This window comes from Mandrillus leucophaeus, unplaced genomic scaffold (genome assembly GCF_000951045.1).
Source record: "Mandrillus leucophaeus isolate KB7577 unplaced genomic scaffold, Mleu.le_1.0 Scaffold291, whole genome shotgun sequence".
Lineage (NCBI taxonomy): Eukaryota > Metazoa > Chordata > Mammalia > Primates > Cercopithecidae > Mandrillus > Mandrillus leucophaeus.
Window position 1 is genome coordinate 960,713 of NW_012103043.1, and position 14,567 is coordinate 975,279.

The window sequence follows — 14,567 nt, forward strand, 5'->3', positions numbered from 1 at the left end:
GTTTCTCCTCTTAGGATTAGCATGGCCACTGTATGAAGAGCTACAGGCACCTGGGTGGCCTGCAGGGACCAGAGTTATGACCCATGTGCCGCCTCTGTGATCCCAGCTAAGGGAGCAGCGGCAAGCTGTCATTGGGTGCTGCCACCATTGTCCCTTTGCTGTTTTCAGGAAGGGTCTGTGAGAGCCACCGTCAGGGCTGTGGGGAGGATCTGGGAGGGTGTAGACCACACTGTGTGGCTCACTCCCCACATTTCCAAATGATACGGGAGAGGGGCAGGGAAGTGCTGGGAAGGGAAGTCCCCTGGCAAGGGCTCCACCTTGTAGCCTGTGCCTACAGACCTAGGTGAGGACAGGCACTCCTGCATTCACGCCCAAATGCTGCATTTCCCAAGACCACCCTGGCCCGCCACGTCCCCATTCTGTGCCTATAAAAACCCCCAAGACCCTAGCAAGCAGAGACACAAGCAGCTGGACGCTGAGAGGACGTTGAGAGGACGTCGAGGGGAGCATGGCGGTGGAAGAGCACCCCGACAGAGGCTGGCATGCTGGCAGGCCATCGACCAGCAGAACGAGGTGGAATCTGGCCGGGCAGTTGGAGGACAGCCCAGGCCACCAAGCGGACCGACTCCAGGGGAAAACCATCTCCCTTCTGGCTCCCCTATCTGCTGAGAGCTACTTCTACTCAATAAAACCTTACACTCATTCTCCAAGCCCACGTGTGATCCAATTCTTCCGTTACACCAAGGCAAGAACCCACGATACTGAAAGCCCTCTGTCCTTGCGATAAGGCAAGCATCTAATTGAGCTGACTAGTACAAGCCGCCTATGGACAGCTAAACTGAAAAAGCAGCCTGTAACACACACCCACTGGGGCTTCAGCTGTAAACGTTCACCCCTAGACACTGCTGTGGAGCCGGAGCCTCACAGCCTGCCTGTCTGTGTGCTCCCCTAGAGGTTTGAGGCGTGGGGCACTGAGGAAGCGGAACACGCCCCCATCGCATGGCTTGGGAGGGGATGAGGGAACTTTTCCCGTTTCACGACCTGTTTTCCCCATATGAAACTGAGAAGTTTTGTTTTGTTTTGTTTTAAAGTCAGAGTCTCACTCTGTCACCCAGGCTGGTGCCATTGCGGCTCACTGCAGCCTTGAACTCCTGAGCTCGAGTAACCCTCCCACCTCAGCCTCCCCAGTAGCTGGGACTACAGGTGTGCGGCCACCAGGCTTAGCTAACTTTTTGTAGAGATGGAGTCTCACTGTGTTGCCCAGGATGGTCTTGAACTCCTGGGTTCCTCCTGCTTCGGCCTCCTGAGTAGCTGGGACTATGATTTCCTCCTTTTTGCACTCCTCTGTGCCAGATTTCTTAAAATAAGATCTGCTCCTCTTGTCGCTATATCAGGAGGATGGGCTAGTTCCAGCAGTTAATGGGGTGGGGAGGTGAGGGACTTAAGCCAGGGGCAGGAGGAGCTGCCCTGAGCACACCTGTGCTTCTGTGGGGTGGGGAGGGCTGTGGAGGAGGCAGGCACTGGCTACACAGCCTACCCAGCCATACACAGTCCCCAACAAGGGAGGGCCTGTCTCAATTTGGGCTCAAAAAGACCCCTCTGGGGAGAGTGAGGGGACATCAAGGGCAAACGACTTGAGCAGGCCAGTGAGGGCAGGGGCAAAAGATGATGGTGGGGCGCGATGAGGGCAGAACCCAGGGCAGTCCTGATGCCCCACTCTGAGCGCTGCAGGAGGGAGTGGGGGTGGCAGCGCCTTGAACCACATCCTGGGTGCAGGGGAGCGGTGAGCCCTGGACCTAAGCACCAGAGTTACACACCATGTACACCTGGCCTGGGTCCTCAGCCTGGGGCCGCCCCTGCCTGCGCCTGTACTTGGAGCCTCCTACAGACACCCATGAGCTTTCTGCCTGGCATCTGACTGCAACTTTTGTTTCCAGAAGGAAAGATGTTAGGTTTGGGCAAGTGTGGCCACCCAGTCGGCCGAGTGGGGTGGGAGTGCGGCTCCCTGGGCGTTGTCTGGGTGCAGTCCAGCGAGGCTTTCTCCCGCCCAGTCCGACGGATTCCAGGTGGGAATGTGGAAAGCAACTGTTTTCCCAGGATGTGCGAGGTCTCCAGACAGGCTGCCCCCGGAAAAGACAGATGCCGCCCCACGGAGAGAGCCGAAAGCCAGGAGGAGGGTTAGATGGCCTTGAGCACAGGGGACATGGGGCCGGGGGCAGCGCAGGCTGACCGAGTGCTGGCTGGCGCCCTGGGGGTGGCTAAGACCAGCGCATGGAGGACAGCAGGACAAGGGAAGAGCTGACTCAAACTCCTGCGGCATTCCTGTGGGTCTGCAGACCTTGGGTCCCGGGGGAGGAAGCACACCCCTCTTTCTGACATAAATACAACTTGTAACAGGTTTTTGGCAGATTGGCAAGAAAAGTGTATGTAGCTCCTAATTGGTTATTTAAATGCAATGAACAAATAAATGCCTGTTCCTATCTCATTATTTATGTACTGGATCTGCCTGAAGACAGAATGACTCTCCTTGGGCAGAGGCCAAGCCCAACTGTGCGTGGGGGCCGCCCTGCCCAGTACCAGCCCCAAAGACAGTTGGGGCACAGGGAATGGGGAGGACTTGGCAGTGGGCATGGACAGTAGCCCCCACATGTGCGACCCCTACTCCATGGTATGTCCTCCCCACGCCTTGCCCTCGGGCCACCACACCCCACTCACCAGGCGGGACAGTCACCACTCACAGGCTCTTCTCTGATTTCCCTTTGGCTCCCCCATGAGCTGAGCCTCTAGCCACGCCCTCCACCACTATGACACCCTCCCTGCACATCTTGGGCACCCCTCCCTTGGCAGACCCTGCCTCCTGTGCCACTGGGGGTAGGGACACCACTGTCCAGCTGGGCCAGTCCTGTGTTACCAATACCTCTGGTCATTCTGGCCTAAATTCCACCTAACAGTGGCTTCCCTGCTTGGTGACCCCCTCATCCCCCTGGGTGTTCCCTAGCTCACCTTTCTCCTGGGGACTGTGATCACCACCCTGTGCCTGCACCCACCCAGCCCAGCCCTGGTTCTGTGCCCTGAGACACCACCCTCCCTGCTGCCCTGGCTCGGCCCTCCCCAGGCCTCCAACTTCACCAGGGCCTTGGTCTCTCTCCCACTGCCTCCTGCCAGCTGCCCCGGAGCGTTCCTCCCACGTGGGTCTAAGGTCCTCAGGGCCTGAGCAGTCATTCCCCTGCCGGCCTCGGGCCTCCATGCTTGGCCATCCCATGCTGCTCTCCTCCATGTGCAGAACTGTGTTGGGTGTCCAGGCCTCCAAAACACCGGCCCCTCCCCCAACGCCTCCTGATTCTCCCTCTGCCCTAGGAGGATGGCTCATTAGCCAGGCCACCCCAAGGGGACAGGCCCAGGCCTAGCTGGCTGTGCACCAGCCCCGGCTGGTGGAGCTGCCATCGGGTGGGCAGCTCCACGGGGTCCCGTGGGTGGGCGCAGGCGCCTCCTAACCAAGTGCAGGGGATGAGCACAGCTGTTTGGAGAACATGGGGCCTCAGGTGGGCTGGCTCTCACCTCGTCGCTGCCCTTCCCTGGCACGGCAAGCATCCAGCGCGGCTGGCCCCCGGCCAGGATGCTGCTCCGGCAGAAGCCCACGCTCTCCAAGCGCATGGAGTCCACGACAGCGTTCCTGCCCTCCGCCAGGTCCCACAGGCACAGCTTCAGGTCTCGGCCCTGACTGCCAGACAAAGAGGAGACAGGCCTGAGACTCCCCTGGACAAGTGTCAGCTCCCGTGGCCCCTGCGGCGGAAGGAAGGCAAGGCTACGTTTCCAGAGAGCGGGTGCCGTGAGCTTGGATCACCGCAGGTCGGGAGCCTCAGCTGAGGAAGGGCCTCGCCGCTCTGGCATTGACACATGAGCCAGCACCAAAGTGTCCGAGGCCAGGACACGCAGTGGACCAAGGCTGTGGACCGACGGCTGCCCAGCGTGGCCCCGGGGTGGGGGACACCAAGCCTGCAGTGCTGCACAGCACAGACAGCAAACTTCACTGTGTGCATCCTAAAACCAGCAAACACCCAGGGTGCCAGGCCCCCAGGAAGGACTGCAGACTGACAAGGGGGAGAACAGAGGGCAGCCAACCTGAGGCGTTTGGGGGTAGTGCTCATGACTAGATGCTTATGAGGTTGAAGACAAAAATAACTGTGCAGAAACTGCTCCCGTGGGTGAATTAGTTTCTCAGAGGAGTGCAGGTTACAGTTAGGGATCCTCTCCACGCGTACACCTGGTAGAACAGATGAGGAAACCAGGGGTGGCTCACGGGCTCGGGGTCTCACCACAGGGAGATGTGACAGAGAGGCACAGGGAGAGATGGGCTGGCGGAGTCAAATTAGAATTATAAAGTCAAGACGAGCAACGAGTGGTCAGATGCACAGACAGAAGTGAGTGCAGACGGGTGTGTGAGCACAGGTCACCCTGCAACCCAGGCGCCTCCCACTGCTGTCCGCTGAGAACACCACACCTAATACCAGGTTTTGGTTTCTTATCCTGTTCTCCAAAGACAGGAACCAGGGCTCTGGAGAAATGGCTGACTCCAGGACAGAGTGGAGGAAAACCCAGATGCTAGTCTCAAGCATCGTGTAGTGCCAGGCAGTGAGAAATGCTTCAGAAATAAAATAAGGCTGGGTACAGTGGCTCACGTCTGTACTCAGCACTGTGGGAGGCTGAGGCAGGTGGATAACCTGAGAGGTCAGGAGTTCAAGACCAGCCTGGCCAACATGGTGAAACCTCGTCTCTACTAAAAACACAAAAAGATCAGCTGGGCGTGGTGGCGTGCGCCTGTAATCCCAGCTACTTGGGAGGCTGAGGCATGAGAATTGTTTGAACCCGGGAGGCGGAAGTTGTGGTGAGCCAAGATTGAGCCATTGCACTCCAGCCTGGGTGACAAAGCAAGACTCTGTCTCAATAAATAAAAAATAAAATAAAATAAAGACTGGGTGAGGTGGCTCACACCTAAAATCCCAGCACTTTGGGAGGTCAAGGCAGGAGGATTGCTTGAGCCCAGGAGTTCCAGATCGGCCTGGGCAAAACAGTGAGACCCCTATTTCTACAAAAGACACAAAAATTGGCCAGGCCTGGTGGTGTGTGCCTGTAGACCCAGCTACTCAGGAGGCTTCGGTGGGAGGATTGCTTAAGCCTGGGAGTTGGAAGCTGTAGTGAGCCATGATGGAGCCACTGCACTCCAGGAGACCCTGTCTCAAAAAATAAAATAAAAATAAAAAAGGAACAGGGATGTCAGAGGGACACGGGCTCTGAAGCTGGAACAATCTGAGAAATCAAATAAATCATGGTGGTATTAGATTTTAGCTCAAAGAAAGAAGTAAATCTGCATGAGCCCATCCTCATGAGTGAATGTGCATTATGTATCAGAAAGAAGGAATAAACCTTCCTTCCAGCTTCTTATATTCCAATTAAAGTAGGAATCTGCCATGGCTGGGAGGGATGAAGGAAATGAGAACACCCCAGTAATAACTAGTGCAGGCAGAGTCCACAGATGGATGCTAAAATCAGCGGCAAAAGTGTAAGGGTCTCAAGATATTGTCTAGGCTGGTCTCAAACTCCTCGGCTTAAACGATCCTCTCGCCTCAGCCTCCTGAGTAGCTGTGACTACACTCCCCAGATGTTAGTAATTTCTGCGGTGATTGTAACACAGGGCCACACATCCTTGGCGCTCCTCCCCCCAGGAGGTGGAGCTTCATTTTCCCTTTGCATGTGGACTGCAACTAGTAAGCAGCTATACCTTGACAGTGGAGTCAGGCAGACACTTCCTGCCCCAGCGACCAGGGTCGTCCTCGCCAAGCCATGGGCCATCAGGGACCCATGTGCTCAGCATGGACACCAGGATGATAGGATGAGAAACCTCACTTCTGTGGGTTTCTTCCCAACACCCATCACCCCAGTTTTAACCTGAGAAAACATCAGACAAACCCAACCTGAGGGGTGTTCTACAAAACATCTGTGCAGTAACTCTTCAAAAGTGTCAGCTAGGTGTGATGACTCAGGCCTGTAATCCCAGCACTTTGGAAAGTGGTGGTGAGAGGATTGCTCGAGCCCAGGAGTTCAAGACCAGCCTCGCTGACATAGTGAGACTCCATCTCCACAAAAAAATTTTTTTTAATTAGTCAAGCTTGGTGGCGTGTGCCTGCAGTTCCAGCTACTCAGGGGGCTGAGGTAGGAGAATTGCTTGAGCCTGGGAGATTGAGGCTGTGTGAGCTGTGATGATACCACTGCACTCCAGCCTTGGTGACAAAGCAAGACCCTGCCTCAAAAAAAAAAAAAAAAAAGACCAAAATGTTGAGGTCACGAAAATAAATGATCACACACCCAGAAGGGACTAAGGAGACGTGACAGCTCAGAGGATCCTGGAGCAGAAACGTCATTGGTGGACAAACAGAAGAAATTGAAACAAAGTCTGGGTCCCAGTTATTATCACGCACCCATGTTCTGCCAGAAGGGCTGTGCGGTGTGCGGCGTCCACGCCAGAGAACTCAGCACCACAAAGACTGATCTGGGCAACCCAGTCGCTGTCCAAATCTCCACGGGGGTTTTGGAGAACCTGCCAAACTGATATTAAAATGTACCTGGACATTTGGAGCCCAAAGACTCGCACAGCCCCCGGGGCTCTGCTAGGCAGCAAGGCTCAATGTGACACTGCAGGGAGGCCGAGATGGGGGTGTCCTCAGCATGAAGAGGGCCAGGGCCAAGGGAGGGGAGATGTGGCTGCACACCACGCTCACAGGGAGGGCATCCATGTGCGCCTGCAGGGAGCAGAGGACTGACTTGTCTTTCCAGGAACTTTAACATTTTTTTCTTTGAGACAGTGTCTTGATCTGCTGCCCAGGGTGGAGTGCAGTGGGGTGATCACAGCTCACTGCAGCCTCAAACTCCCAGGATCAGGTGATCCTCCCACTTCAGCCTCCCAAGTAGCTGGGATGACCAGCGTGTGCCACCACACTCAGCTAATTTTTGTATTTTTTTGTAGAGACGAGATTTCATGATGTTTCCCAAGCTGGTCTTGAACTCTAGGCCCAAGCATACCTCAGCCTCCCTAAGTGCTAGGATTACAGGAGTGAGCCACTGTGCCCAGCTTAACTTTTTTTTTTTTTTTGAGATGGAGTCTTGCTCTGTCCCCTAGGCTGGAGTGCAGTGGTATGATCTCGGCTCATTGCAGGCTCCACCTGCTGGGTTCACGCCATTCTCCTGCCTCAGCCTCCCAAGTAGCTGGGACTACAGGCACCCCGCCACCACACCTGGCTAATATTTTTGTATTTTTAGTAGAGATGGGGTTTCACCATGTTAGCCAGGATGGTCTTGATCTCCTAACCTCGTGATCCCCCCGCCTCGGCATCCCAAAGTGCTGGGATTACAGGCCTGAGCCACCGTGCCCGGCCAGCCCAGCTTAACCTTTTATTTTGAATCAGTTTTGAACTCACAGGACAGTTGTGAGAACAGCACGAAGACTCCCTACGCCTCCTGCTGCAGTGGCCTCCTTCTCCTGGCCTCTCCCAGCCCTGTGCACACAGGTGAGCCTGTCACCAAGAACCCCGCCTTGTCACCACCACATCCTGACCAAGGGTGAACCCCAACAGCCCGCAGTCATCCTGGGGCGTCGTGGCCTGTGTGGGGTCTCGCGGGGCACACATTGCGTTGCTGTGGGCCCCGGCTCCCTCTGATCCCTGCACGGCCCCTTCTCTCTCCCTGTCTCTGCCTTTCTCTCATGTCCTTGCACTCCTTCCTTCCCTGGTGACAAGACCCAGACCCATATTTCTCAGGGGACACCAGATGATGCTGCCTCTCCTCAGTCATCACGCTGCGAGGCACCCGACGTGCCCTGCCCACCATCGGGGGTGTCAACCCTGGTCGCCTGGTCAGCACCCATCATATTCAAAGGCTCATCACCCCAAATTCTGATCATTCATTTTAGTGCTCATATTGGCCTAGGCTAATGGGAGCCCCTGCAGGCTGGCTCAGAATCCTCTGACATGTGGCCATCCGTGAGATGTCCAGACCTAGAATCTGCCATCTCCTGGGGAACCCTCACTCCACCGGGACACACAGGCATTTAGAAGCCAGGACCTGGGTGTCCAACTGCTCACAGCTAGAGCATGCCCTGGCCGCCAGACCCCTCCATACGCAGGCGAGGGAACACACACACACCTTCCACGCATGCACACAACACACAATCGCACACACCACACACCTCAGACACACCTCACATACATACACACCACACAGGCATCTCTCACACACACAACTTCCATACACAAACCTCACACACACAATACACAGGTTCTTTTTCACTTTCCCCCTTCCCGTGTTGGTAACTCTCCTCTCTGGGCAGGAACAACCCTGGCCTCTGTTCTCCTGAAGATGTTCACTGACACGCTCAACCAGTGAGCCTGCCCGCCTGCTCTCACCAACCTCCCAGCCTCCCAGGCTGCCGCTGCCACACCACTCCCATGACCCTGCTTCTTTAACAGCCTGGATCCCCTTCCTGCCCCATCCAAGGGGCATTGAGGTGGGGGAAGGCAGGACCGCTGGGTACCCACATGGAAACACAGACCCTTCACTGCACACCGTAGTGAATTCCAGCTGAACCATGGACCTACAAGGGACAACAGCAAAGCTCCGGGGAGACATGGAGAGAGGTCTCTTGGACCTCGGCGTGGGAACTCCCTGCAAGACACAAAGGCACTCTCCATAAGGGGAAAGTCTGGCAGACTTGAATCGACTCCATTAAAATGAGTAACCTTTGTTCATTGAAGACACCATTAGGGGCCATGCACAGCGACTCACGTCTGTAATCCCAGCACTCTGGGAGGCCAAGGCAGGCAGATTATGAAATCAGGAGACCGAGACCGTCCCGGCCAATATGGTGAAACCCTGTCTCTACTAAAAATACAAAAATTGGCTGGGCGTAATGGCGCATGCCTCTAATCTCAGCTATTCGGAAGGCTGAGGCAGGAGAATCACTTGAACCAAGGAGTCGGTGAGTCGAGATCGCGCCACTAAACTCCAGCCTGGCGACAGAGCAAGACTCTCTCTCAAAAAAAAAAAAAAGTAAGAAAAAGGAAACAGCGACAGCTGACTGCAGCTACATGCAACACAGGGAGCTCACGGAGATAAAGCTGAGTGACAGAAGTCACACACAGATGCTGTTCCTTATTTCTCTACACTTTCAAGGAAAAAAGCAGATGAAACTAGTCTATGCTTTTTAGAGACAGATATTCAGAAATAAAGCAAAAATGAGGCATGAGGGGCTACTTCCTGGGGCATGAGGGGGCTACCTCCAGGGAGAGCAGGTGGCAGCAGCTCGGGGTTCGGAGGCTCGGGGGCCCTGCGCTCTACTTCCTGACTGGAAGGTGGTTGCTCAGGTGCCCACTCAGCCATAATACAATGCTCTGAGCACACTTGTCTTGCGCTTTTCTGTGAGTACATTATACTTCACAAGAAAAAAGATAAAAATACACCCTGCTGAGGTGGCTGTCGAGGGCACAGGTGCGTCCTTGGCATGTGGGAGGCTGAGGGCGTCCTCCCACCTCCCATCGACATGAAAGCCATCACTTCCTTCAAGGGCCACTTGGAGAGACTTGGCTTCCAAACACAGCTGAGCGCAGGCCGGGTGGCGGACCACAGGCTCTAGTACAGTGCAAACGCACCTGGCACTCCACACCTGCAGTCTCCATCCACAGACCCCCTGACCCGTGGCTGGCCCTGCCTGGGAAGCGGCCACTGCAGCACCATCCCAGCAGGAAGGGGAGGCGCCCTCGAACGCCAGCTCCCAGACTGCCCACCAGGCCTGGCACAGCTCCCGTCTGCAGGACAGCCTGATACCACGAGGCACCTACGCAAGGGACCACCAAGGGCTACACTGTGGCTGAAAGCTCAGGAGGACCCTTACAAACAGCAGCTCCCGATGCACATGGCCTGGTGGGGTTGTAGAAATGAAGTCTACTCTGACAATCAAAGACCAAACCCACACTGAGGCCCCCTGCACCAGCGGTGGGGGATCTGGGTCGTCTTGGCCAGTACGCAGGCACGACCACAGGGGGTTCTGCAAGCACACAGGCCCGGGGTTCTGCAAGCACACAGGCCCGGGGTTCTGCAAGCACACAGGCCCGGGGTTCTGCAAGCACACAGGCCGGGTTCTGCAAGCACACAGGCCCGGGGTTCTGCAAGCACACAGGCCCGGGGTTCTGCAAGCACACAGGCCCGGGGTTCTGCAAGCACACAGGCCCAGGGTTCTGCAAACACACAGGCCCAGGGTTCTGCAAACACACAGGCTCAGGGCCTCTGCTCTCCAGGACAACCCTGGTGCCTCCGTCACCTGCAGCCATCTCCCAGGTGGTAGGCACCGCATGAGTCTGGCACAGACATGTTTTGCAGACTGGTGGGGGCCAGACAGGCCTCATTCCCCGGGGACTGGAGTCCACAGTGCCATGAACTAGGCACCGAGTCCAGAGCAGGAGAACGGGCCTGTCGTTTTGGAGTTCTGGGCCGTGATGGTGATGGCACGGAGTTCCCTGAATAGGAAGCAAGGCAAATCCCAGGACAGCAGCAGGCCCGTGCTCAGAATTTCTGGGCTGGTGGCAGCGATCCCCACACAGGGGCAGATGTCACTGTGATCAAGGACAATAGCCTGCTCCGGCATCCAGGCGGCCCAAAGGAGGACTTGTTGCCAGCTGCCTGCAGGCCTTCCCTGTCCCACCATACCCTGTCCCTCCCACTCCCCATGGGAAGCAGAGAAGCCCCTCAAGCACCTGCCCCTGCCTGCTGCTTCCTGGCCTACCTCCGGCCTGTTGTCCTAGCCCCGTCACCTCCACAAGACCATGGGGGTAATGTCAGAACCCAGCATTGGGCTAACCCCCAGGGGCTGCCCCTCCCTGCTCTGCTGCCAGCTGCCCAGCATCCAGCCCCAGTGTCCCTCACCACACTCACAGGCAGGACCTCCAGGGCCTCAGCACATGGGATCTCCCTAACCAGGAATGCCAGGCCCTCTTGTTTCCCCGCCACCTCCTGCTCACCCAGTAGTGCACCAGCGTGTGGAGCAGGGCCCTGTGAGCCAGGTAACCTCAGGATGAGGCTCTGCCACCCATCAGGAGGATGGTGTCATGGCCATGGGAGACCAAGCTGCAGAAGGGTCCACAGAGGTGGCCCTGGGACCTGGGCCCATGGGATGGAGGCAGAGGCTCCTCTGAGGAGAGGCCTGGGCTCAATGTGGACCCCTGGCCAGGGAGAGCTCTGCTGAAGGCACAGGCTGACACTGCAATGGCGCCACAGCCATCCCCATACGTTCACTGGGCTCTTCCCAGCAGGCACCTGGCCAGACAGCACAGCAGTCATGGAGGGTAGGGTCACACTGTCTCGGGATGGGCAAAGGGCTCGTGAACCATGGGGGCACCCAGAAACCTGCCCCTGTACTAAGCAGAGGCTAGAACAGTGGGGTCTGAGTACCAACAGGGACAGGCCACCTCTGTGGACCCTTCCTGCGGAGGCACAGTCTGGACAAGTCATGCCCAAGTGATGTGTAGGGGACAGAACACACATGTTAGCTCGGGGCCCTGAGGGAGGAGACTGCAGGGGCAGAAACCATAGGAGACACTGCAGGGGAGACTGGATGGAGAGATGGCCCTCACTACCATGCCCACTTCAGAAACACAAAACACACCGCTGTGGGACAGCATTACACGCCCAAGCCCTGCGCCCCGCCCCCGGCCACTCAGCCGCCATCTTGCCGGCCACATAGCCGTATGTGGCACATCAGGGGCTGGGTCCTCTTGGGAAGAGTCAGGTGCATTGTCATAACCTAGTGAAGGGACACACACGGCCAGGGCTCAGCTGCCAGAACCCCCAGTTCCCAGGGCCTCCACTGGCACCGTGTGTGACCTGCCATGCTCATGGCACACGGCTCAGGCAGGAAGGGCAGTGGACAGGGAGGCCCTCCTTGGGACCACTGCCTGCATCTCTGAGCCTGTACTTTGTCCCATTCCCCTCCTCTCAGCAAATGCCCTCACCCCTGCCCAGTCTCCCAAGCCACAACCCAGTGCCCTTGTGAAGGCCCTCCCACCAACTTGTACCTGGGCTCACTTCAGATGTCACCAGCCCTGGAGCTCTGGCCTCCTCAGCTGGCACCTCCTGGCTCCAGCTTGGAGCATGAAGGGTCCAGTGGAGATGGTGGAGATGCAGAGACAGACCTGCCTGCCTCCCCACGACGAGGGGCTGGTCCTGCACACCCTGCCCTTGCTGCGGACCCTCTTCTGGCCCCTTCTGGTCCCTCCACCCCGTTCTGCCAACCAGTGATGGACACTAGGGCCTCCATCAGAGAGTTCCTGACTCCCCCGAAGGCCATACCTGCTCCCGCGCCTTGGAGACCCACCTGAGGAGCTGGTGCCCCTGGGGCAGCGTCTGCAGCCAGGTTACACACTGGCCCCTGTGGCCATCCAGGGTGGTGACCGCTCTCCGTGTCTGCAGGCTCCAGACGTGTACCAGGCCACTCTGAGACCTGTTTCAGACAAGCCGAGCAGGGCGTCAGGGGGCAGAAGGGTGTGCTGAATGCTCCGGGGCCAGCCTGGAGGCCACATTGTGGGATGCGGGCATCTAGGCTGGTAGAGCTGAAAAGCCGACAGCTCTAAATATGAACTAAGGGGCAAACTGGCAAAGTGCTCCTGTTCCAGAGAGGGCAGTGGGGGACCCTCAGGAGCCTCTAGGCGTGACTCAGGCAGATCTGCTTCTCTGGAGGTGGGGGGAGCCATGCCGCAGAAATGCATGCTCGGTGGTCTTGCCTGCTCCTGAGTCTGTAACAAAGAGTGTGCGTGTCCCTGCCTCCCCCAAGGGACAGTGTGTCTGTCTGGTGGGTGCGAGCCTGGGTGACGAGCAGTCCATGCCCCTTGGCCAGCACCCTCAAACAAGTGCTGGGCTCCTTGCTAGGTCACGACCTCCTGACTTGGCCCTGGGTGGCCTGGGGCTGGGGCCGCAGCTACTCACCCTGAGAAGAGGACCGGGTGCCCCTGAGCCTGGGCTCCTTCCCAGAAGTGCAGCGCATGCACCGGTGACTGGGTGCCTCGGAGGACAAACTGGGGGTCTGGAGGCGGTGGCGGGCAGGGGGCCTCCATGCTGGCAGGATGCAGTTACCTGGGCACCAAGGGAGGGCGTGTGAGTGACTGCGTCCCTACTCCCATCCTCTAGGAAGGCTGCTCAGGCACAAAGGTGCTTGAGACGCTGCCCCTGCTCAGTGTCCCTGGCCCTCTGCCCCTCCTGGGAGAGGCACCCCTGCTCCCCAGACATTGATGAATGGTCTGTGGCTGCAGAGGCACCAGTTTCCCGCACGGCGGTGAGCCCAGCAGAAAGCACGGAGTTCACCCTTCCCCCACTGCTGGGGGAACCTGGGAGCCCCATGGATGCCAGCCCTCCTCGCACTATGCCTGTTGGCCTCTGCACCTGACTGGTGCACCCACTTGGGTCCCATCTGAATCATCCCTGGGTGGGCACAGCAGTGTCCAACATTCCTTCAGTCACCCTGGCCTCCAGGCCTTCCTGTCCACCACTGGCTGTGCCCTCTGGCTCCCCAGATCCCAGCAGCCACACTGGTGCTTTCCCACTCTGGCCATCTGCGTGCTGGGACTGCTGGTCCTGCCACTGGGCTTGGCTGAGTCCCACCCTCTGTCCAGGCCTCACTCCAGTGTCTCTCTTGGGAGCCACCCTCCCTCCCCGCTGGCAAATCCAGTCTCCTTTCTTCTCTCATCCCTGCTGCCACCTCTGCCCATGGCCAGCTCAGGGATCAGGGATCGGGGGAAAAGAGGCATGCAGGGTCCCAGGGGGGCTGTTAGGAGGAGCCTTCCTCTCACATCTGCTGGGCCCTGGGCCTGCCCCACCACAATTTCTAACTGCCATCACCACCCTGTGAGGCGGCAGCACCCCTTTTCCACTTGGGGAAACTGAGGCAGAGAATAGTCACTGAGCTGCGCCAGGCCCCTGGCGCTGAGGCCTGAAGTACTCTAGGGTTTTGTGGTGCCACTGAAGGGCAGAGTGGCCGGGGCAGAGTCGCCGTGCGGCTGCTTGGGCGAGCTGCACTCACCAATGAGCAGCTGCTCCCCGGACCACTGGGCCTGTCGGGTAGGCCTGCAGGGCCACCACCCACCCAGAGAGGCTTCCCCGGTCCCTGCCCAGCCCACCCAACCACCCAACCCCGTAGAGCCTCTCACTCCACCTCAGCCCCACAGCTGGCTGCTCTGTGGGGTGGCCCTGGAGCCAGAAGCGACCCGTTCCACGTCTGTCTGCCTGCAGGCCCTGAGCTGGGCTAAGGCACAGAGGGAAAGGCCAGGAGCAGACCACTGGGTGGCTGGGGCAGCCTGTCACAGGGGGCCTCTTCCACTGGGCTCTGGGACAGTGCGACAGGCCCCGGCCCAGTCGCCTACAGCCTGCACACAGGGCAGGAAGGATGGCCCACGGCAGCCACAGCCAGCAAAGGGACTGGGGCCAGTAAAGGACCAGGGCAGGGGAGGTGGGAAGGACTCTTCCAGAAGGTGCTG

The 14,567-nt window shown here is 58.0% G+C and overlaps 1 protein-coding gene across 2 annotated transcripts in view; it reads right to left on the bottom strand.

Annotated features, from left to right (window-relative positions):
* The window catches only part of GNB1L (guanine nucleotide binding protein (G protein), beta polypeptide 1-like), a 67,505-nt gene that overhangs the window by 20,555 nt on the left and 32,383 nt on the right, over nucleotides 1–14,567 (bottom strand). For both annotated transcript variants that reach the window (XM_011986021.1, XM_011986022.1), the window contains exons 3-5: nucleotides 13,024–13,170; nucleotides 12,416–12,541; nucleotides 3,559–3,721 (exon numbers count right to left, since the gene is read on the bottom strand). In XM_011986021.1, coding sequence (XP_011841411.1) covers nucleotides 3,559–3,721; nucleotides 12,416–12,541; nucleotides 13,024–13,151 — 417 coding nt within the window. In that variant the 5' untranslated portion in view covers nucleotides 13,152–13,170. The remainder of the gene's footprint in view (nucleotides 1–3,558; nucleotides 3,722–12,415; nucleotides 12,542–13,023; nucleotides 13,171–14,567) is intronic.